Here is a 24,468-nt window from a genome sequence, read left to right as displayed (position 1 = left end):
AACTTCAATCTTTTCTCCATTTGTCATGATGTTATATATTGGTCCAAAAGTGAGGATTTTTTTCATTTTCTTTACATTGAGGTGCAATCTATACTGAAGGAAGGCTATAGTTTTTTATCTTCATCAGTATTTCAAGTCCTCTTCACTTCCAGGAAGCAAGGTTGTATCATCTCCTATTGCAGGTTGTTACTGAGTTTTCCTCCAATTCTGATGCCATGTTCCTCATGTAATCCAGTTTCTCGGATTATTTACTCAGCATACAGATTGAATAAATGTGGTGAAAGGATTTAACCTTGGTGTACACCTTTCCTGATTTTAAACCATTCATAGCCCTTTGTTCTAACAATTGCCTCTTGGTCTATGCACATCTTTCCTGATTTTAAACCATTCAGTATCCACTTGTCCTGTACATAACTTCTTGGTCTATGTACAGGTTCCTCATGAGCATAATTAAGTGTTCTGGAATTCCTTTTCTTTGGAATGTTGGCCATACTTTGTTATGATCCACATAGTCCAATGTCTTTGATAGCCAATAAAGCACAAGTAAACATCTTTCTGGTATTCTCTGCTTTCAGTCAAAATCCATCTGATGTCAGCAATAATGTCCCATCCTCCTCTGAATCTGGCTTGAATTTCTGGTAACAATCTGTCAGAATGCTATAACTGTTTTTAAATTATCTTCAATAAAATTTTACTTGAATGTGACATTAATATTATTCAATGATGTCCATATTTCATTGGGTCACTTTTCATTAGAATAGGCACAAATATGGATTTCTACCCATTGTGGCCAAGGAGTTGTCTTCTAAATTCCTTGTCATAGACAAGTGAGGGCCTCCAGTACTGCATCAGTTTGTGGAAACATTTCAATTTGTATTCTATCAATTTCTAGAGCTTTATTTTTCACCAGTGCTTTCAGTACAGCTTGGACTTCTTCCTTCAATATCACTGGTTCTTTATCATATGCTACCTCTTGAAATGACTGAAAATCAAACAATACTTTTTGGTAGAGTGACTCTGTAATTTTGCCCACAGAATCCTTCAAAATGGCAATTTGAGGCTTAAATTTTTTCTTCAACTCTTTTAGCTTGAGAAATGCTGAGTGTGTTCTCCTCTTGGTTTTCTAACTCCAGGTCTTTGCACATTTCATTTTAATACCTGACTCTGTCTTCCTGAGCTCTCCTTTGCAATTTTTTGTTCAGCTCCTTTACTTCATCATTTCTTTCAGCCGCTTTTGCTTCTTTACATTCTAAAGCAAGTTTCAGAGTCTCTTCTGACATCTACTTTGGTCTTTTCTTTCTTTTGATCTTTTTAATGACCTTTTGCTTTTTTCATGGATGATGTCCTTGATGCCATCTCACAGCTCTTCCGGTCTTTGATCATTAGTGTCTAATGATCAAACCTGTTTTTGAGATGGTAATCTAAATTTAAGTGAGATATACTCAAGGTCTTATTTTGGTTCTCTTGGATTGTTTTAATTTTCTTCAGCTTCAGTCTGAACTTGCATATGAGCAAGTGGTGGTCTGTTCCATAGTTGGGCCTCTGGCCTTGTTTTAGCTGATGTCAATTGAGATTCTCCATCATGTATAGTCACCATTTATGTTACTGGAAAAAGGTATGTGCAATGAAGAAGTTGTTGGTTTTGCAAAGTCCTATCATGTGATCTCCAGCATCATTTCTATCAACGAGGCCTTTTTTTTTTCAACTATCAATCCTTGCTGTTTGTCTCCAACTTTGACATTCCAATTACCTGCAATTATTGCTGCACATCTTGATTGCATGTTTGATCAATTTCAGACTAAAGAAATTGGTAAAATTCTTTAATTTCATCATCACTGGCTTTAGTAGTTAGTGTATAAATTTGATTAACAGTGGTATTAACTGGCCTTCCTTGTAGGTATATGGATATTATCCTATCACAGACAGCACTGTACTTCAAGATAGATCCTTTTTTTAATTTTCAAACTTTTTATAGTGAATTGAATGAAGGTTTACTGACAAGATCATCAGTTTTACATTCAACTAATCATACAAGATAGATCCTCTTTTTGACAATGGACGTTGACAACATTCCTCTTCAGTTTGTCTTTCCTGGCATAGTAAAGCATATGACTGTCTGATTCAAAATAGCCAACACCAGTCCATTTCAGCTCATCAATGCCTAGCACATCTATCTTTATGTGTTCTATTTCATTTTTGACAACTTCCAAATTTCCTAGATTCATACTTTGTACATTCCACATTCTGATTATTAATGATGTTCGTAGCTGGTTCTTCTCATTTTGAGTTGTGTCCAATCAGCATATGAAGGTCCCTGAAAGCTTTACTCCATCATGTCATTCACAGGCCTTCTCTACTTTGAGGAGGCAGCTCTTCTCCACTCGTATTTTGAGTGCCTTCCAATCTGAGGGGCTCATCTTCTGACACTGTATCAAACAATATTCCACTGCTATTCATAAGACTTTCAGTGACTAACCATTCAGAAGTCATCTGCCTCTCCTTCCTTGTCTGTCTTAGTCTAGAAGCTCTGATGAAACCTGTCCACCATGGGTGACTCTGCTGGAATTTCAAATACCGGTGGCATAGCTTCTAGCATCCTATTAACACACATGCCACTACAGTACAACAAACTGACAGACAAGTGGTGGGGGTCAGATTGTGCCCCACAAAAAGCTATGTTGAAGTCCTAACCACCAGTACCTGTAAATGTGACCTTGCTTCAAAGTAGGGTCACAATCAAATGTAATTAGTTAACATGAGGTCATACTGGAAAAGGGTCAGCCCTAATCCAATATAACTGGTGTCCTTATAAAAAGAGACGAGAGAGAACATCATGTGACAAGAGAGGCAGAGACTAGAGCTATGCTGCCACAAGTCAAATAATGCCAAGGATTGCCAGCTATCACCAGAAGCTAGAAGAGAGACATTGAAGAGACTACCCCTCAGAGCCCTCACAAGGAATCAAGAATACCAATACCCTGATTTTAGACATCTCTCCCCTTGAACTATACATTTGTGTTGTTTTATGCCACCAAGTTTGCAGTACTTGTTATAGCAGCTCTAGAAGACTAATACAGCAGCCTAGCACATCTACAAAATGACCTGCTGGTTGGGGGATAGCTCTGAAGAACTGAGCAGAAACTGTCTAGAGGGGTGAAGGAGAGTGGCAGGCTGAGTCACCCTGGACGCTCATCTCAGGAGAAACGTTCCCAGTGGAGTGTCAGGAGCAGCCTACAGTTCTGCAGGGTCTTCACGAGAGGGAGCCTCCTGGATAAGCCAGGAAACAGGGTGGGAGCAAGGTACTCACTTCTGCAGTACTGCTTGCCACTCGCCGAGCCGCGCACTGATGGGGAAGCAGTGGACAGTGCCCTGGATCTTGGCACGCCACTCCCTCATGTAGTCCTCAATATCAAACAGGAAGGGCTGCTGCCCAAAGTTGGCATCCACAATCTCCCCTGGTGTCTGCAGGCCTACCGTGGGGTACAGGTTGGCCTGAGGAGGAGAATGAAATGTCAGTCAGGCCCCAAAGGGCAAGGGGGCAGCAGGACCGTGCCTCATATCCATGGCCAAAGAGAGAAGAAGCTGGTTCCCCAGGCCCAGAATAGGTCTCCGCGAGGTGCGACAAGGCTGGTGGAGGCAGGACAGGTCACACTTTGTCCCCCACCCCCAACTAGAGATATCACACCCCTAAGCTCAAGAGGAGTAAGCATGAGAAAAGCAAGCAAGTCTCAACATGGAAAGTCCTCTGCCCTGCACCAAAGGTCATGTGTCCCCAAGGCCCGAGGTCCTCCTCCTAAATCCTGCCAGGGCACATAGAGGCCAGGCAGGCTCCACAAGCCTGCAGGTGTGCCCATGAAGAGGTGCTATGTTTTAGACTGGAGCTCCACTCAAAGAGCCAGCACTGAGAATCCCTTTGCTGCAAAAAGGGGTATAGGGAGGAAGGGGAGAGGAAGGAAAGATGGGGAGGTGATCTGGAGCCCTGCCAGTGGCTGCCAGTGAGGGGAGCAGCATGCCCTCTGTGGGTGTGGGACCCCCTACCCACCATCTGCCCCATGATGTGGTCAACTATTCTAAAGCCAGCTTTTGCCAGGTCACCTCCTCATTCAATGCCTCCCGTGGCCCCTGGGCATCCTCATCTTTCTCCACTGTCACAATGTTTTGTCTTCCCAGGGTTCCCACCTGGTGGCACTTCCAAGTACTCATGTGCCTTTCCTGCACACAGGCTTCGCAAACCACCATGAACTCTGACCCCACAGGACCACTTTCTTTCTTCCTCTCCTTCCAATCCCCTAATCGACTTCCAGGCCTCTGGAACAGCCCACCTCCTCCAGCCAGTCTTCTTTGCCTATCACTGCCTATAACAACATTCCCTACTTGGAGCACATGACTACACAATGCTCACATCCACATCTGGGCTTCATGCCACATCTCCACAACTGGAGCCAAGGTGGGAATTTGCCTGGATCTGTTCTTTTGCCTAGAACCACAATCCTTTTATGGGGCTGGTCTCCAGGCAGAAGGACCCACAGACCACAAGGGCATTTTGTGGGGATGTTCAGGATACCAAGCAGCCTCCACAGGCAGCAAGCCTCCCCTCCTTCCAGAGCCCAGCATTCTGGGTAGGGATCCTCCACGTGATGAGGTTGGTGATGAATCATAATAAAGCCTATAAAGCTCCCATCTCTGACTTAAGTTCCATCCCCCAGGACGCTGACTTTCCTCAGGGATCTTAGATGGGTATTCTCCCAAGTGGGCACCCTAGTCCACTGTCTATATCAGCCACACTGACCTGGTTCAGACTGGTTGAGCAATGGAGCTACTACCACCAACCACCCAAACACCAGCCCCCAACTGTCTTTGGAAATGTTACAGACGACTGTCACCTGCTAAGAGTCATGGAGGAAGACCAGGCCTCGGTGCTGAGGAGACAGGAGAGCTAGCAGGCAGCCCTGCACCCTCTAGCTGACAGCACAGGGCATCTAGTTGGGGAAAGGGCTGGACTCCACACCCTCCAGTTGCGGGCCCACATACACCCCATCCCAGTGGTCTCAAATAGCTGCAACAGAGAAAGGCACTAGTACCACTTACCGGGAGGTCTGTGAAGGCTATACCTGCGGAGGGAAAGGGACAGTCATCAGGACAGGAGGCAGGGTGGCCACTTAGGGGCCTAGCCCACTGCAGCCTATGGTGGAGGCAGTGGCCAAGCCTATACCAAGACCTGGCAGCTTTAGACACTGGCCTTCCCTTGGCTGAGAGGCCCATCAGTAGAATTAAGATACAGCTCTTCTATCTACTCTGAGAAAGCCTGCTAAGCACTAAACACAAATACGTACTTAACCTTTCTTATGTTCCAACATGAATTTATGGAGACCTATAGCACTGGACTTCTAACCACAAGGTTGGGAATTCAAATCCACCAGCTGTTTCCTGAGAAACCCTATACAGGACTGCTATAATCCAGAACATACTGGAAAGGACTTAACAACAATTGTGGGTGCCAGGACCTTTCCATCCATTACGTCATCTGGTTCTCATACCAACTCTGGGGAACAGGCTTTTTGAGTCTTAGTTTACAGATGAATAAAGGAAGCCTCAGAGGTTAAATGATTTGCAAATAGGCATAAACTCACTCCTGGTCTGATTCTCCTACATCATCTCTAAGATGACAAAGCTGTGGAGACACACACCCTTCAGGATCCTCAGAGATTCCAAGATGGCAAGACCGGTTAAACCACGACCTGTGCTACCCTCAGATCCCTCCTGCCAAGAAAAGGGACTGCATTTCCAGGGACCTCAGAAAATATCTACCAGAACACCCATGTTCTTCAAATTGAGAAAGCGCTCAGAGCCAAAAGAAACTCTTTGAAGGACTCACAGTCCACCACCCCTCTGCCCCATTATTTAGAGAAAATCTTCTATCTTCTAGAAGCTTTTGGCTTAGGTTTTCACACTGCTGACTCCTTAGAGGACCCAATCTGCTCTCCCAAGCCCCACCCTGAAAAGACACAGAGACACAGCAAGACAAAGGAATAGGGAGAGTCTGAAAGTAGATCTCCCAGTAATGGGACTGAGCAGCAACTTAGGGCTTCAGAGCATAGTGTCAGGGCTCCTCCGTGATCACACAGCAAGTCAAGAGCCATGTTATCATGCCAGCCAGTGTAGGCCATGTGCCTTCTCTGGGCTTGGGGCTGGGATTATCAGTATTTTACAAGAAATCATTACCTCCTCAGAACAATGTTAGAAGGGAGGGGCTGCCCCCAACTTCAGTTTACGGATGAGAAAACTACGGCATAGAGAGACTGCTCACATTCTTTGCCAGGCTGCTTGCTCCTCAGTGAGGGAAGCTCGGGAACCCCAGAGGTCACTTCTAGGCCCTATATGCAGAGTCAGGAGTCACTGAGCTGTAGGAAGACTCATGTCTTCTCTCCAGTTCTGTATAGAGCCGTCAACATGGCTCTGCTGTGTTTGTGGGTGCAGGGAGGAGGCCACAGAACTCTGGAAGGTTGGGAGTCCAGGCCCCATCTGTTACCCACAGTGTGACCTTTAGCAAATTACCCAGGCTCTCTCATCAGTCTCAGAGTCCTCATTTTTTAGCAGGGGCTAGTGTTAATCCCTTTGCCCCTAGAAATGTAGGATAACATGAGACAGTCTGTGCATCCAACTTCATAAGCCAGGAAGTCCAGGTACAAGTGGCTGTGGTTGTACCACAGGCTGAGGTGACTGCCAGACTCCTGGGCAAAGGCTGAGTCACCTGAGCTTGACCAGCTGTCTTATCACAGCACCTAGAAGTTCAGGTCCTGAGGTGCTTACAGGAGGATGAGGAAAGAAACTCCTTCACCCCGTTGCCCTGGACAAGGACACATTACTTTCTGTGAGCCTCTGCAAGGCTACTGTGATGGCAAGATCTGCATTGGCCCACAGGATGAAGGCCCAGGAAAAGAAAGAGCCAGGATGCTAACAGGATACCCACACTAGCTGATAAGAAGTGCCCTGGGCTAGAGACATGGGTCAGGGGTCAATGAGGCTGACAGTGAGCTTGTGAGAGAGCCAGAGCTGTGTGACAACGACTCTACAAGTGCATGGAATCTGTGGAGGGGATGCCAGACTCCTGTCTTCGCTCTCTCATCCACCCATCAAGGAGCTGCTGAGGGTTCCCACAAGCCAGGCCCTGAAGCAACAGCTGCAAGCCTGACCCACATGGTGCTTCCTACTCCAGCACGAAAGATGGCATCTGAGTAACAACTACACAGACAATTAATTGACTGGTGACACACAGGGTGAGTGCTGTGACAAAGGGATGGTAGAGGAAAGGAAGGCGTAGCAGAGGGCCAGAGGCAGGAAAAGGCTTACTACTCCTCTAATGGTACTATGGGTTAATGTGCTGGACTGCAAAGTCAGTTTGGACTGCAAGGCCGGCAGTTCAAGCTCACCAAGTCACTCGTCAGAAACCCTACACAGGGTTGCTATGGGTGGGAACCAACTCGACAGCTCTTAACAACAACAACAAAGGGTTCACTGATCCCAGGTGAGATTCAGAAACACAATAAGTTAACACGGCTGCTTAAAAGGAAACAGGGTCATCAGAAGATTCACGTTTTTTGTCATGACAGCTTCATCAACTTTTTTACAGAGCCATTAAATTTCAAAATCTAGAAAATGCAAGGGGACACCACATTTTGCAGTTGTTGCTGTTGTTAAGTGCCGTCGAGTTGATTCCGACCTATAACGACCTTGTATAGGGTTTCCAAGGAGCAGCTGATGAGCTTGAACCGCCAACCTTGCAGTTCAAACGGCTTTGCAGTCTGGTGCAAAGATATAAAAAATAATGGCTGAAGAATGATGAAGACAGGTGAAGACACAGATAAGTATGCAGGGGCTAAAGGGAATACAGGCAAATAGCAATATATATACACAACCTTGGAACAACAGTGTTCTGTGTGTATATACTTGGACAGAGACACAGGCTGAAAGAAAGAGTGGGATATATAAGTATTTATATATCCCACAAATATGAGTTTGAAAGAGGATATTTATACATGGGTAATCACAGGGAGGAAGCAGGACAACTGCTGTTGCATGGAGCAGATTACAATCATTGAGATGAAGCAAAGTATATGATTGGTGAAGGTAAAACTGATGATCTCATCTGTAAACCTTCACTCAATTCACAATAAAAAGTTAAATATATATGTATGTGTGTGTGTATATAAGTATGTATGTATATGTGTGTGTATAAACATATATGTCTATATACACACATATATGTATGTTGCCAGGTGTCGTCAAGTCAGTTCCCACTCATAGCGACCCTGTATAGGATTTCTGAAGAGCAGCTGATAAATTGGAACTGCCAACATTGCAGTCCAGTGCATTATTCCACGTTGTTGTTGCTAAGCACTGTTAAGTCTGTTCCGACTCATAGCAACCCTGTATAGGGTTTACGAGGAATGGCTGGTGAGTCTGAATGGCCAACCATGCAGTTCAAACCGATATTGACTCCATAAATATAAATATGTGTATCTGTGTGTGTATATATATACATATCCATCCTTGTGGGAAAACATTGTTTCAAGCAAACTAACAGAGTAAAATTCTTCAATGGCTAGTGTCTATCTGCAGGCTGAAAGGTTACAAGCATGTTTATCACATGCAGACATGTTAATCAAATTTTAGGATAAAAAAATGCTAAAAGAATAGAAAATATTTTAAGATAAAATGAGCAAGACCACAGAAGATACTGACAGGTTTGAAAAACAGGCAATGTACATTAACTACAAGATGTGTGTGGTCTTGCGGAGGGTCTAAAAAGGAACTGGGGAGATAAGTTTTGTTTTTTTAAAAGACTGAGGGTTTGGGCTGACATCAAGGAGGCCAGTATCTCCTGGTTGGATCTGGGGACCTGACTAAGGCTCTCTGGTGGTCTTAGGGGATGTCAGAGTCCAGAGGAGGGAGCTGCAATATTCTGCACAAGATGTAGACATGATGGAGGGATATGAGGATGACAGGGATCCTGGGCAGAGGGCACATGACGGGGCAAAAGGTGCGAGCCCACAATGGTGGCCCCTAACACACTGACAGCAGAGTAACCAAGAGCCAGCAAAGAACTGAACTCCAAAGATAGACAAGGGGCCAGGAGCCACCTAGAGACCTTAGTCATACCTTCAGCTGCTGGCTTCTCAGCAACTGGATGCCAACAACTGCAACAAGGAGGCCACCCATCTCAGAAGAAGAGTTCCCAGATGTGGCCCTGGGGAAACTTGCAGGTCTGTGCTATGGTCTTGCTGGCTCTACTCTCCAGGCTTACCTGCCCACTTTCAGCTGAGACATCCAACTACCCTTTGAGGGCTGGGGGCTCCTGGTCATTCAGACTTGAGGTCCTGGTAGTCCTGTTGTTGTTAAGTGCCGTGGAGTCGGTTCCGACCCATAGCGACCTTGAACAGGGTTTCTGAAGCTGTAAATCTTTATGGGAGCAGAAAGCCTCATCTTTCTCCTACAGAGCAGCTGGTAGTTTTGAACTGCTGACCTTGCAGTTCGCAGCCCAATTCGTAACCATTACGCTACCAGAGCTCCTTAGATACCAGTAAATCTGACACCAGTCCTAGACACCAGTAAATCTGATTCCCATTAAGGTCCCCAATTCTGACTGGATTCACCTTCTAGAAATGCTATAGGAGAACTATAGGGGGTGGCAGTCACCTTTTGACAGTCCCTTCAGCCAGGGCAAGTGGGTCTCCTAGTTGCTGGAATACAGGTAAAATGCCTAGCTCCCTTTCGTGACAGGGTTGGTGGCCAGATTGTTGACCGGGCTCTGCTACTCCTCTTCTCACTACACTGTTATGAGAGAACTAGGCATGGCCAGCCAGATCAGAGTTAAGAGACCTCTTCATGCTGAGGCAGGCAGGGTAGGTTCAGCAGTTAGGTCCTACCTTGTTTAGCTCATTCAAGAGGTCAAAACCAGCCACCCTCTAGCAGGGCAAAGCATCAGAATAGGTAGTACCTCTCTCAAATTCTAATCCTCATTTACCTCACCTGGACAGGATTGTTCCTACAAGGAATTCTGCAGGCCCTTCATTATTCCCCACTGAACTCCAGGTTCCCTGTCCTAGTTAATAGCACTACTAACCCAGCTGCTCTCCCCTCGCTTATTTTTAAGTGATTTCTTATTATAGTTTTAGTAAGAGTTTACACAGCAAAATAGGTTCCCATTTAACAATTTCTACACAAATTATTCCAAGTCCTGGTGTGGCGCTATAGGATAAGCATTGGGCTACTAACCACAAGGTTGGGCATTCAAACCCACGAGTTGCTCTTCAGAAACCCTATACAGGGTTGCTATGAGTCAGAACTAACTCATTGGCACTGAACACACAAATTATTCAGTGACTTTGGTTGTATTTTTCACAACATATCAATATTCTCATTCACTGTTTGCATTAAGCTGGTTTCCCTACACCCTCATCATCTCTTCTTTGCTTTAGGGTAATTGTTGACCATTTATTTGATCTCATATAGGTAATTTTTTAAGCACAGTATTCACAAATTTTATTCTTCACTTTATGAGCCAATCTAATATTTCACTAAAAGGTGACCTCAGGGGATTGTTCCAGTTCAAAGTTTAAAAAGTATCTTTCACACTTGAAAGGACATGCAGACCAGCCTGGAGCAGCTAGAGGAACAGAAGATACTTCTTGAAAGAAAGACCAACAGGAAAAAACAAAAACAAAAACAGCAGTCTGTTTGGCTAATACAAGACTAAGCAAGCTGTTCGCTGGGGAGCCATCAAGGCAAACAATCAATTCCCTTCACGACAAACCCCCTTCCAAGACTGAAACTCAAAGGGAACACACGAGCAAGCATGTAAGCTCACTGGCAACTGTGGGGAAGTGGGTAGTAATGAAGACACGGGCTGAGTTTGACTACATTCCCTAGACTCCTGTCGACCCTAAGATGAGAAAGAAAGAAGGAAGGATAGTTGACCCAAAGTTTAGGGAGACTTGGCAACTCCTGAGCCCAAGGACCTCTACCTAGCCATGGAGGGACAGAGCTGAGAATGAAGCGTCCAGCTGATATAAGTGGAGGGAGATGCACAAGAACACCCAAACTTGCAGATAGTACCCATCTGACAAAGCATCAATGGTTTGATCAGAACTCGACTAGAGTAAGATAAAGAAAGTTGATAAAGGAAGCAGGTGTAAATTGCTACAATTTGATGAACTTAACTTATACTTATGGATGTAGTAGCTCAAAATACCAATTGAGAGGGAAGGAGTCTTCATATCAAGGATTAAACCTATCCCCTCTGTACATAGGGACGGGCAACTTAAGATACTGACTACCTAAAATGGGGGTGGCTACAAAGGCACGACATGACTAGCTTACAAGTTTTCAAGAGAGTTTAGTTTCAGAGTATGCAAGGGAATTATGCATAGAATCCCCAATGAATAGTTTTCATCTTATCTAGATGGATATGGTGAAAGGAAGATGGGGGGATAGGATTCTTTTGATTCACTAGTGAGTAATTGTTATCATGACTAATTGCAACTGTCACAACTGTAAAGGTAGAAGTTGTATAACAATAAAAAGGGGGGAATAGCTGATCTTAACATTCCAGGAACAGAAGACACTAGGACCATCAAGAGAGTAGAGCGTGAGCAGACCAGGGGACCCTAACCAGAGAAGCAGCAAAACCAGGGATGGAGGCAGAGATGAGGGCATGGAGAGACAGAGCAGCTGAGGACTTTAAACTTATGGAAAGAGAAAAGCTATGTGCTAGTGGCCAGAAGGCGGGCTTGCAGAATGTGTCCTTTGGTTATTTAAGTGATTATATATTCCTGCATGCTTTTGTGTACATCTAAAAAAAACCAGAGAATAAAAGCAAATATTGCTAACTGATGATGCATGAATGGGATTATAATCACTGCAATGAAACAAAATATGATAGGTTGAGTGCAAAACCGTTGTTCTCCCATGTAAACTATCACTCAAATCGCAATAAAAACTTTAAAAAAAAGGTATCTCAGAGCAATACTTTCGGGGACTGCCATTCCTTCTTGCTAGTGTACCCCATTTTGTCACTAAGCCCTGTTGTATCACCACTGGGTCTCTGCAAGCCCTGTACCCCGATTCCTCCACCTATCACCAATGTCTTACCTCAAGCCACCTTCCATCTTCTCCAGATCATTGTAAAATGAGACCTTTTACAATTCCTTTATCTGGGTCACTGCCCACTGACCATGGACAGGTCAGAGGAGAGCTGTACCCATCTGTCGGTTTACGTATAGTCCTCACTAGTGTTTCATAGCAACCAGCATCCTCTCAGGAGAGTGGCCAACACCTGGGCCACAGACAATCAAACCACCCCATTTTCAACAATGCACTTTTAACCTCTCAAACTTCTCATATGATCCCAAACCCTACTCCAACAAGTACCACAAGGCCATGATTATGACCAGGGCACTCCTGAACTCAGCACCAACCCTGGACTCCATAAATGTTGCTGAGTAGATGGATTAACAAAGGGTATGTCCCTACAACCCTCCTCACAGTGCCTGGAAATGGTGGGAGTACTGCCAGGACTCTGTGAGGTCCTGTGGCACTTCTTTGGACCTCTATCCCACCAAAAAGACTCCACAGAGGAGGCCTCCAAGGTCTCCTCCATTCACCCACCAAGGCTGTGTCCATTCTTGGTGTAGAAGCAGGTGCCATTGATGAGATTAACGCAGCAGCCGATCACATCTCCTGTGGTGAATGTGGGACCATAGGGCTGGCCAGTCCCAGAGGAGCAGAAGGAATGCCCATCGTCACCATGGTAACCATAGGAATGTTTGTCCCAACCTGTGAGGAAAGAACAGCAAGAGTTGAGCAGAGGGACTAGGAAGAGGACAGTCACAGAAGCCCACCAAGTCTCAGGCCCCGCTCTTCAGCCTCAATACAGGGCTGCCTGTTACCACCTCAGTCAGCACTCTCCTACAAGGTCAGGTGTGGACAGAGTCTGGCTATGCCTGAGGAACAGCGAGTCCAGCGCGTTACCACCCCCAAGAAGCTAAGGCAGCTCTGCTGAAAAAAGATCCCAAGGAACCGTTAACAAAAGCCAAGACCATCAATGACCTGGAAAGGGATGGGGTTCTGGTGAACCCCTTGTGAAGGAGATGGGGCTTGAAGTGGCCTCTAAGGTGTACCATGGTGGGGTTTTTTAAACTGAGGTAAAATTTATATAGCAAAAAATTCTTTTTTAAGTGTACATACAGTACAGGAGCTCTGGTAGCATAGTGGTTATGAGACAGGCTGCCAACCTCAAGGTCAGCAGTTCGAAACTACCAGTGGTTACGCAGGAGAAAGATGAAGGCGTTCTGCTCCCGTAAAGATTTACAGCCTTGGAAACCCTGTGCAGGGTCACTATGAGTCGGAACAAACTCCATGGTACTTAACAACAACAAAAGTTCAATGAGTTTTGACAAATGTATGCACTGTGTTACCACCACCACAATCAAAATATAGAACATTTCCATCACCCCTGAAAAGTTCCCTCAAGTAACGTTTACTCTTTACAGGTAATCCCACTTCACCCACACCTAGTTCCTGGGCACACTGATCTATCTGATTTGTTCCTAGAGTTCCAGAGTGTCAGATAAAGGAAATCAGAGAATATAAAGTCTTGTTTTTGGTTTCTTTCATTTAGCAAGATGCATTTGAGATTTACCCATGTTGTTTTGTTTATTAGTATCGTGTCCCTTTTTATTGTTAATTTCTTGTTAGGTGCTGTCGAGTTGGTTCCAACTCAGATCTATGCCCTGTCCTGTGTGCCATCCTCACAATTGTCAACTTTGAGCCCAATGTTGCTGCCATTGTGACAATCCATCTTGTCAGGGGTCTTCCTCTTTTGGACGCAGACCCTCCATTTTGCCAAGTATGATGTCCTTCTCCAGGGACTAGTCCCTCCTGATAACATGTCCTAAGTATGAAAGACAAAGTCTTACCATCCTGGCTTCTAAGAAGCATTCTGGGTGTAGCTCTTCCAAGACAGATTTGTTAGTTCTTCTGGGAGCACATGGCAATTTTAATATTCTCTAACACCATAATTCAAATGTATCAATTCTTCTCAAGTCTTCTATATTCATTGTCCAACTCTCACATGCATATGAAACGACTGAAATACTATGGTTTGGATCAGGTGCAACTTTGTCCTCAAACTGGTATCTATGCTTTATTGCTGAGTAGTATTGCATTATGCAGAGAAACCAGTTTGGTGATCCATTTGCCAGTTTATCACATTTGAGTTGTTTCCTGCTTTGTTGTTGTTGTTAAGTGTTGTCGAGTCAGTTCCGACCCATAGAGACCCTGGAGCATCTAATGAGCTTGAACTGCTGATCTTACAGTTCAAACAGACTTTGTAGTCCAACATATTAACATACAGCACCACATCAGGACTCCTGTGGGCTATTATAAATAAGGCAAATAAATATTTGCATACAGGTCTTGTGGACATACATTTTTATTTCTCTTGGGTAAACATCTAAAAACGGTATTGCTGGGTCATATGATAAGTTTATGTTTAACTAGATAAGAAACTGCCAAACTGTTTTCCAAAGTGGCTGTGCTATTTTGCATTTCCACCAGCATACTAGAATTTCAGTTGGCCACATTCTCACTTGCTTGGTGTGGGTGTAAGTGTGCATATTTAATTCTAGCCGTTTTAGTAGATATGGTTTTATAAGTGCTGTGGTTTTAATTTGTATTTTCCCAGTAACCAAGGATGTTGAGCATTTTTTCATGTGCTTATTTGCCATCTGTTTATTTCTTTTTTGTTAAAGTGATCTTTAATCACATTTTAATTCGGTAGTTGGTTTTATTATTGATCTGTAAAAGCATTTTTTTTAATGCATTTTCGGTAGAAGTCTTTTGTTAGCATTGTGTTGTTGTTTTTTCCAACGGTTAAGTTTTATTATTTCTGTTTTCAATAAACAAAAATTAATTCAAGCTAGCAAGCAAAATAATTTACTGAAATGTTAATTTTTTTGGTGGTTCTTCAGCTTCTTCATTTCCTCACTTCATATAAGTAGCCAGATTCTTTAAGTTTTATATCTTCAGGGTCATTTTCAAGACCTGAAGTAAAAGCTGCTTGAAGTCAGTACCTCTCCCTACATTTGTGAAGCTAATTTATGGGTAAAGACATTTAGGAACACCTTGTCTTGGTTACCAAGTACTGACATAACAACAACAACAAAGATAACACAAATAGGTACCTTTAAAAAATAAAAACTTATGTTCTCACAGTTCTGGAGGTTACATTTTCAAATTAAGGTCTCAGTTTTGTTGAGTCCTTCCTTACTGGATAGCCCTAGTTGCTTCTCTGGATCTTCTCTGGAGATCATCTCACATGAAATCTATCTTCCTCTGGGTATATGTGTGCATTCTGCTGTTGTTGTTTTTTTTTTTTGTTTGTTTGTTTAGGCTTTTATTGTGAATTAAGCAATAATTTACATGGGAGAACTTCAGTTTTACACTCATCCTATCATATCTCATTTCACTGCAATGATTATAATCCCCTCAGTGCATCATCATTTAACAGTATTTGCTTCTATTCCCTCTGTTTTTTGTTTTGTTTTATTTTTTTGATGTACACATAAACACTCAGGAACATAAAATTATTTATTTAAACAACCACATGGCACATGCTGCAAGCCTGCCTCCTGGCCGCCAGCACACACACTTTCTCTTTCCATGAGCCTAGAGTCCTCAGCTATCTATCTCTCCATGCCATCACCTCTGTCTCCATCTCTGGTGTTGCTGCTTCTCTGGTTAGGAACTCATGTCCTGCTCATGTGTTTCTCTCTTGATGGTCCCAGAGTCCTACATTCCTGGATTATAAGATTAACTACTCCCCCATTTGTTACAAAACTTCTACCTTTACAGTTACAGTGACAATCACACTACTGAATCATAAAAAACTTATCCCCATCTCCTTTCCCCAGACTCATCTAGACAAGATGAAAACTATTCAGTGGGGATTCTACCTTCCCCTGCATGTTTTCCAAATATTTTCTTTCAATCTGTGGCTTGTCCTTGTGTTTTCTAACTGTATCACTCTGAGCTTGCTGAGATTTTGATTGGGATTGTGTAGAATCTATAGATCAATTTGGAAACAACAGTAGCTTAATATTGATTAATCCAATCCATCAAATCACAGAAGTAAATTTATTCCTAAGTATTTCATTTTAAAAATAAAATAAGGTCTATTTTGGGGTAATGAAATGTTCTAAAATTAGATTATGGTGAAGGTTATACAATCCTACAAACATACTAAAAACCAGTGACATGTACATATTTAATGAGTAAATGGCTTCTCAATAAGGAAGTTAAAATATATATAATTGATTTCTATATACTGACCTGGCATCCCGCAGCCTTTATAAATTTACCAATTCAAACTTGGCAGCTTTTTGGACAATTCTTTGGGAATGTCCAATATAGGTGATCATGTTGTTTGAGAACAACTTCATTTCTTCCTTTCTGATTTCCTTCCTTATTTCCTTCCTCTGCCTCTCTGCACTCACAAGAACCTCCACTATTCACAATGCACAGAAACAGACAGAGCAGAAGGGAAGCCTCTGATGCGCAGTTAGGCTTAGACAGGGGGAACAAGTGAAGATGGTCATTCCAGGAGAAAGAAGTACAAGCAAGGCATGAAGGTGGGATGGGAGGGCCCACCTGTCGGGCTGAGGGGCACAAACGGAGACACAGGGCCATAACAAGCCCAGGGCTACACACCCACAGGCTGACAAGTGGGCTTGACCCCCGAAGCAACTTCTCCAAGTAGGGCAGTAGAAGCTAGCACAGCTTCCTAGCTCCAGCCTGCCTCCTTGGGGTCTGAGCTGCACATTCATGTGAGCACACTTTAACATAGCTCTCCCTCAAAAGGGGCGTGTGGAAGAAAAGCTCTCCCCTGGGAAGAAGGGCAGTGGGGCTGGTTATGGGGGATCCCAGGACTCAGGAGGAAGGCAGGAGCCAAATATCCATAGTAGCGGGGCTCTCCTCAATGCTGCTTGTCTCCCTTAAAGTCACATCCACAGCTCACCACCTCCTACTAAGGCCATGTGGACATGGGGGGACACTGCCCACTACAGGCCCCCTAAAGACTCCTTCCTGAGAGCTACTGGGCTCTCCCAGAGTATTTGTGGAAGCAGTGTCCACAGGTTGTGGTATCCACTGGACTCCTCTTCTGCCAGCACTCCATGGTCCAATTCCAATGCTTGCTCCTTAAAGTGTCTGTACCATCATTTGGTCTTCTGCACTGTCCCTATCCCTGGTCCACTACCTGCCTCCAGCTGAACCTCTCCATGACCCCATCCCTATTCACTGATCCTGAGATTATCTCTCTTTTCCTCGCAAGATCACGAGCTTCTTGGAGCAGCGGCCACATCATGTCATCACTATCTTTCCCAGTGCCTGGTAGGGCAGGAGTCGGAGAGATGGTACAGGCTTGTTGTACACATGTCCATGTGGAAGACCCCATCAAGGACCAGCCCATCTCTTTCTTGTACGAGGATGATCCTTTGTGACCGATCTTTTATGCAGATTCTACTGTCAAGAAGGTACAGGACAGAAGCTGGGAGGCTTGCTTTTGCTTTTGTAGATTCAAGCAGCACATACCCTAGAAAACCTAACACACATTTGGCCATCTGACTTATCAAAGCTGGTGAAATCACTCAGGAAAATCATTTCCTACTCAGTGTGTGACTAAAGGATACTTAGAAGATATCTTTGTCTCCCAATAACCCTTACCAAAACAACAACAGAAGTTTACCTTTTCAATGATGGAAAGTAAAAATGTAGGTATTTTGAATATTTTTCTTCAAAATTAGACTATACAATTATTTTGACAAAACAATATACTTTTAACTGTGGTTATAAATAAGCATTTTAAAATTTAAAATGAAGAGCTCAATAAAAGGACATAAGCTATTTATTTGAAGTCAATTCAGATTTCGCCATCACTTCAATCTGGCAAGAAAAAAGACAGGTTGTCCTGTTTTTACAATTCCTGTCTGATTTTTCAACTTACACAGATTTGCCCAAAAGAAGTAAACACATAGTACCTATAGTAGGCTGAATAATGGATCCATAAAGATATTCACAGCCTAATCCTCAGAACCTTACAGAGCACAAGATTTTGTAGGCATGATTAAATTAAGGATCTTGAGGTGGGGAGATCATTCTGGATGATCTCGGTGGGCTCAATACAATCACAGGGAAACAGGATAATCAGAGTCAGAAAAGGTGATGTGGCAATGAGAGCAGAGAGAGGGAGAGATACAAAGATGCTATGCTGTTGGCTTTGAAGATGGAGGAAGGTGCCACAAGTTACAGAGTGCAAGCAGCTTTTAGAAGCGAGAAAAGGCAAGGAAACGGATATTCCCACAGAGCCTCCAGAAAGAACACAGCCTCACTGACACCTTGATTTTAAGACTTCTGATCTCCAGAACTGTACAAATACATTAGTATTGCCTTAAGGCACTAAGCTTGTGGTAATTAGTTATATGAGCAAGAGGAAATGAATACACTACCTTACAGCTGTACACCACCACCTCAGCAATCCAATGCCAGCTCCTATCTTCCACTCCTCAAAGTGCTATGAAGTTAAAATTTCCCCCAAAAAATCAGAACTACACTGATATTGTGTCTTCATTTGAAGATATCATTGCATTTTGTTGTTGTTAAGTGCTGTCAAATCGGTTCCGACTCACATCAACCCCATATAATGTTACTGCTGACCTTGTGGTTTACAGACCAGTGCTGATCCTACAGCGCCACACCAGGAGTCCTATCAGAGTATGGTCAATATTTTTTCCAAGGAAAATTAAGCACCTGCATGTGTTTAAGGTATCTGTGTGTGTTTAAGGTATATGTGCGGGTGCAAAAGGCAGCGTGGGATTACAGAATATGACACACTTCATTTAGCTCTAGCAGCTGTGAAGTAGCTTGGTTTATTTATGATCATGGTACCATTTTTCCATCCTCTGGAAAGGACAAGCATCATCTGCTCACCACTATATAGTCAACAGTGGCCTACTGTGTGAAGGAGAAAGGAATAGAGAAGACAGGCTAACAAATATAAAACCAAACCCAGTACCATCGAGTCAACTGTGATTCATAGTGCCCTATAGATGGTTTTGGAAATGATAAATCTTTACAGGAATATCAGATAGCCTCATCTCTCTCTCAAGGGACAGCTGGTTGGTTTGAACCACCGACCTTGGAGTTAGCACAATGTCTAGACCACAGTGCCACTAGGGCTCCTTAAACAAATATAGATAAGTCAATAACCAACAAGAAAACATATGGTATTTAAAATGTGTTCTGAAGAAAACAACGCCACTACAAAGGAGAACCAATAAGACTAAGCTCTGATTTCTAAGCAGAAACCATGCAGGTAAGAAGGCAATGGGATGACAAACACAAACCCTGGAAGAAAAACAACGCCAACCACGAATCATATACCCAGCAAAGCCGTCTCTCGAATACAGTGGTGAAATCATGACATATCCTGTAAACAGAAATTAAAGGAATTTATAATGACCAAATAAACTTTATAAAAAAGACTGAAGGCCATATTCTTTGGACTGAGAAGAAGACAACAACCTGATATTACCATACATGATACCACCACCCAGAGCTCAATCCAGATACAGAAGTATTTAAAGTAAACCTGCAAGACTGAAAATGGGGAACCAGAGACATCAGTTTATAAAGAAATCAACTACAAAGCAAAAAGAAGGATTAGTGTGGATACATTACTCCCAAGTGGTGAGAAAGTCAAGTAGATTTCAAGAAAAAACAGACTTTTAAATAGGGGGAAAAATAGACAAGTAACAGGGTAATCACCAAGAAAATGAATGCACCTGCACATCAAAAAAAAAAAGTAAAACCAGAAATATTGAGTAAACATTAACACAAGAAAATGAAAAGAAAACCCACAAGCAAACTGAACTCAGCACAAAAAATTATGTGGAACAAAGAAACCAACAGTACCACCAAAAAACAGGCAGCAAAATGACAGCAATCAATTCATACCTACCTATAATTACACTGAGTCAAATGGATTAAATACATCAGTCAAGAGACAAAGAGAGCAGAATGGATAAGAAAACAGGATCCTTCAACATGCTGTCTACAAGAGATACAACAAAAAGATAGAGACAACCTAAATGCCCATAAACAGACAAATGGTTAAACTTTTACACATACACACAACACAACACCATGCAACATTGAAGAGTAACGAATCTGTGAAACACCTCACAACATGGATGAACCTGGAGAACAATATGCTGACTGAAATTAGTCAATCACAAAAGGACACTGTATGAAAACAATGTTGTAAAAGTTAAGGAAAAATAGAAATAATCAATAATGGTTATGGGGAGAAGTGGAGGGAAAATCATTCATGGGTTAGTGGGTAGACAAGTTGTTAACATGGATGACAGGGCAGTCAATATACAAGAGGGAAGTTAGCAGAGGAAAGATGAAAGTATCAGGAGACACAGGGAGGAAAGCAATAGTTAAAGTGAATAGAGGTAAATACTGTTAACTGTTGATACATGGAGGGGATTGCAATCATCATAATGAAGCATAGTATATGATTTGCTGAATGAAAACTGATGATCTGCTCTGTAAAACTGAATTCACAAGAAGAAAAAAGAAAGAAAGAAAAGAAAAGCCAGATGAAGGGCTAGAAGCGGGGTGGGATCTGATTGGGATGTAGTAGTCAGGTTAAGTCCTTGCTGAGTGGATGACTGTAGCGTAATGAATATCTAACGTCTCTTCTAACCAGAGTCTGTGACTCCCACCAAACAATGTTTCTGCCCTGCTGGGACTGAGTAAGAGGCGGTGGGAGAAGAAACTGATAGGATGACAGGATTCAGTTGTGGATGTTAGTAGCGTTAACTGTAATTGTAAAAACTTGAAACTCTAGCATGGGTTTAAAATGAGACATCATAGAAGTAGGACGGCAGGGGGTCTAACTACCAAAGAAGAGGAACCAGGAGTGAGGCACGTCCTCTGGGCCTCGAGATCTCTACACGCTGAATCTCCTGGATCGAGGGACAGAAGCTGTGACACCATAGGCGTAGCAGAGGAACAGGGGGTGTAGAACCAAGAACCAGAGCACCAGACAGAGCAGTGGATTCCCAGTGGATGGAACAAGTGACTTTGGACAAGAAACTTGTAGAGTGGGGTGCCTCCAGGCACTTAAGTGGGGGAGCTAGGTTTGCTGACCTATGGAGCTACAGCCCAGTGCATTCAGGATGAGGCTTATGGTGGAATGGTGTGTCCTGTGGGCATTTATCAGCAGCTGACGAGAAATGTGCCCTAAGTGTTTTCTGATTCTGTGTTGTAACCAATTAACTTCCTAATAAACTCATGACTGTGAGTGTGGTATCTGTGGATAATTGCACCCAGCTGAGTAGTGAGTGTCATGGGTAGTATGGTTTTGGCTCATTTTTTGTAGTGACCCAAGCTGAGATCTGCTGGACAAGAGGATCAAAAGGAGGAATCTTCAGGGTAAAGGGAAGGAGCTTAGTATATATATCTGAAGCACAGCAAGGCAGCCAGTGGGACCAGAACTCAGAAAGACAGGGGGCCTGCTGGATGTGGGTGCTTATGATAGAAGGGAAAACAAAGATGACTCTCAGGTTTTTGTATTGAGCAAATGGTGCCACTCACTTAAGGAACAGGCTTTTTAGATATGCTAAGTTTGAGATATCTTATTAGATACTCAAGTAGAGGGCGGCTATCCAAGGCAGGGGACATGACAGCATGACCAAAGACTCTGTGGCTCACCCCAGAGGCAGTAGGACCAATGGGACTCTCATTAAAGAAACTGTGATGTGGACAGAAAACTTAAAGTGAGTTTTCAAAGGATTTTTCTAACATGTTGTCCTAATCCAACGGCTTCCTGTTTTTCCTTTGGTAGAATAAATCAGCTAGTCAAGGCCTAGAAAGAGCAAAACAAACATGAGAGAAAGGGACTCCAAACCCAAAACAGACAAGGAAATGTTAAAGGACACAAAGCTGCTCCAAATGGATTCAGTTATACCAGTCTTGACCAACCTTTTCCCCAGGCCCAGAAAGTTTGTAGAGCAGAGAGGAAAACTGTTCTTGAGGACTAACACAGACTTCAACATTTCAAGGGGAAAAAGCAGAGGAAGACAGAACAAGGAAGATTCGTCTGCCCAGTACCTCTTCTCTGGGGGACAGCACTAACCTTTTAAGAAAGAACTCCCCTGCTCCAACTTGGGCTCCACTGCCAATTACAGTCATCCCCTCCCCCCACGCTGGACCCAAGACTGTTTCACAAGGGAGATGGAAGGAAAGCAGGTCTCAAAGCACTAAACACTAACAAGCAGAAAGCAGAGGTGAGAGCAAGTGAGCCCCAGGAACATTGGCCTGTCCAAGTCCTGACACCCTCTATCCACCCTGGGGCCTGGCAGATGAGAATGAGTCTCTCCCTGTTGCTATTTTTAAGTTAAGTTCTGTCAGGTTGGTGACACTGTGTAGGGTTTCCAAGGAGCAGCCAGCAAACTTGAACCACCACACTGTGGTTCAAGCTGGCATTGCAGTCCAGTGCACGAACCCACAGCACCACACCAGGACTCTCTAGAAGCACTCAGAGATCCCTGACTAAAAGAAGCTCCTCTGAGCATCATTTCATCCCTCTTGTGAAATACCTGGTCCACAGTAGGTACTCAAGAAATGTCTGTGGAAATAAGAAGGGAGCCCAGGACATACGAATATCAATGGGTCAGACCCCATTGTGACTTGCTGTCCTGAAGTCCCTAGGCTTCAATGTTCAGAGTTCCGTTTTCACCTTTCATTTTAAGTAAAAAAAACAGTGGGGGCCGTGCCCCTATGCCACACACTCACTAGTACAGAGTGGTAGAGGAGCCACCTCCAGGCCCTGGAAGGAGGCCTATAGCTGGTCTTCAGAGCTGGCTCTGCCCACACACAGCATCTCACATCTCTGACCTCCTTTGGATCTCAATTTCCTCATCTGAAACTAGAGAGGTGATGCAAGTAGACCAGCCAGCTCTAGAAGAGTCCATGTCTTTAAGTCCCCCTTCCCATCAAGGGAACATAGTACTCCCACCCCTCTGTTCATGTCCCAGGTGAGTCTCCTCTCCAGCCCTACCACCCCCTGCCCTGGGGCCAGAGTCAGCAGCTTCCTAACCCAAAACTCCGGAGGTATGAGCAGGTATCCCCCTCTCGAGAGGTGCTGGAAATGAGTCCTTACCCTTGTTGGTGACCAGAGCCAGCTGTGTTAGAGAGCAGTGGGATGTGAGGGCACAGCTGCCCTCATCTCACAAGGAATCACCCCCAGCTGGCTCTGAGTCAGAAGGGCGGCTGGGCTGTACGATGGTGTCAACACTGACAGAGTGCCGCCCAATGAAACCATTCTTCCCTCTCCAAAGAGAATATGCCTGGCTACTCCCAGAGAATTGAATGGGTCAGCAGCCTGGTGCCCACACAGAAGAGCTCATATGAGATGTCAGGAAAAACTAAGCCACAGCCAGGCCTAGAGGTAAGTGGCCCCTTGTATCTGGTTCAGATGCTCTGGCATCACTCAAATGGAAGTCTCAATCACAGCAGTGTGGGGGTGGCACTCTCAGGTGTCACCTGTGCTTACAGTGCCCTAGAGGTAGGACACTCCCTGTGGAGGTGTCAGGGACTCCAGCATGACTGCTCCAGGGGTCCACCCCCATATTACTCACATCTATCAGGGTCTCAGTCCCAGGGAAGTTAGAAATGGGGAGGTCTCTTGTTGCCAAGTAGGAAGATTTCTGTCCCCCCAGCATATTAGCACAGACCCCTTGGTCTCTAGGTTCTGATTATGGCCCAAGGCTGGCCACCACACAGCGTCTATCCTCCAAAACTAGCCTGGGTAGTAGTCCCCACACTACCAAACCAGCAATCTGTCCCCAGCATATGGACTTTGGGGTCAGTCCAGATTTAAGGGTTTGAATCCTAATTTGTCACTTACTAGACCTCTGAGTTCCCTTGAGGGTGGTGGGAGGATTAAATGACAATGCATGTGGAACTTCAGCTCCCAAGAGACACTAGTGAGTGAGTCACCCTTCCCTCTCCATCTGTAACACCAGCTTCAGTGGTTGAGCCCCAAGTGCCAACCACTTCCTGTCTATCCTCTGCCCTAAGAAAGCCTGAATGGGAGGGAGCTGGTCACAGCCCCAACTTACCTCACAACCCACCAAACACAGCCCCAGATTTATTTTCTGGGGAGGTCATCTGACCTTGGAGTAGTCAACAGGGTTCAATGTCTGGGGGTTCGCAGGAGTTCACTTTTGTGGCGGGTTAAGGAGGAAGATGCTGGGCTGGCTTGTCCTGGATACTCCTTCACAAGGTGGCTACTCACTCAGAGCCAGCTCCCCCAGGAAACCATCAGACAGATGCTTTCCC

The 24,468-nt window shown here is 44.1% G+C and overlaps 1 protein-coding gene across 1 annotated transcript in view; it reads right to left on the bottom strand.

Annotated features, from left to right (window-relative positions):
* The window catches only part of RANBP10 (RAN binding protein 10), a 64,811-nt gene that overhangs the window by 6,677 nt on the left and 33,666 nt on the right, over window positions 1–24,468 (bottom strand). Inside the window, exons 4-6 of the mRNA XM_006860240.1 lie at window positions 12,667–12,834; window positions 5,089–5,111; window positions 3,308–3,492 (exon numbers count right to left, since the gene is read on the bottom strand). Coding sequence (XP_006860302.1) covers window positions 3,308–3,492; window positions 5,089–5,111; window positions 12,667–12,834 — 376 coding nt within the window. The remainder of the gene's footprint in view (window positions 1–3,307; window positions 3,493–5,088; window positions 5,112–12,666; window positions 12,835–24,468) is intronic.

This window comes from Chrysochloris asiatica, unplaced genomic scaffold (genome assembly GCF_000296735.1).
Source record: "Chrysochloris asiatica unplaced genomic scaffold, ChrAsi1.0 scaffold00037, whole genome shotgun sequence".
NCBI classification, from domain to species: Eukaryota; Metazoa; Chordata; class Mammalia; order Afrosoricida; family Chrysochloridae; genus Chrysochloris; species Chrysochloris asiatica.
Note: the sequence above shows the minus strand (reverse complement) of the source record. Positions and strands in the feature narration are given on the sequence as shown.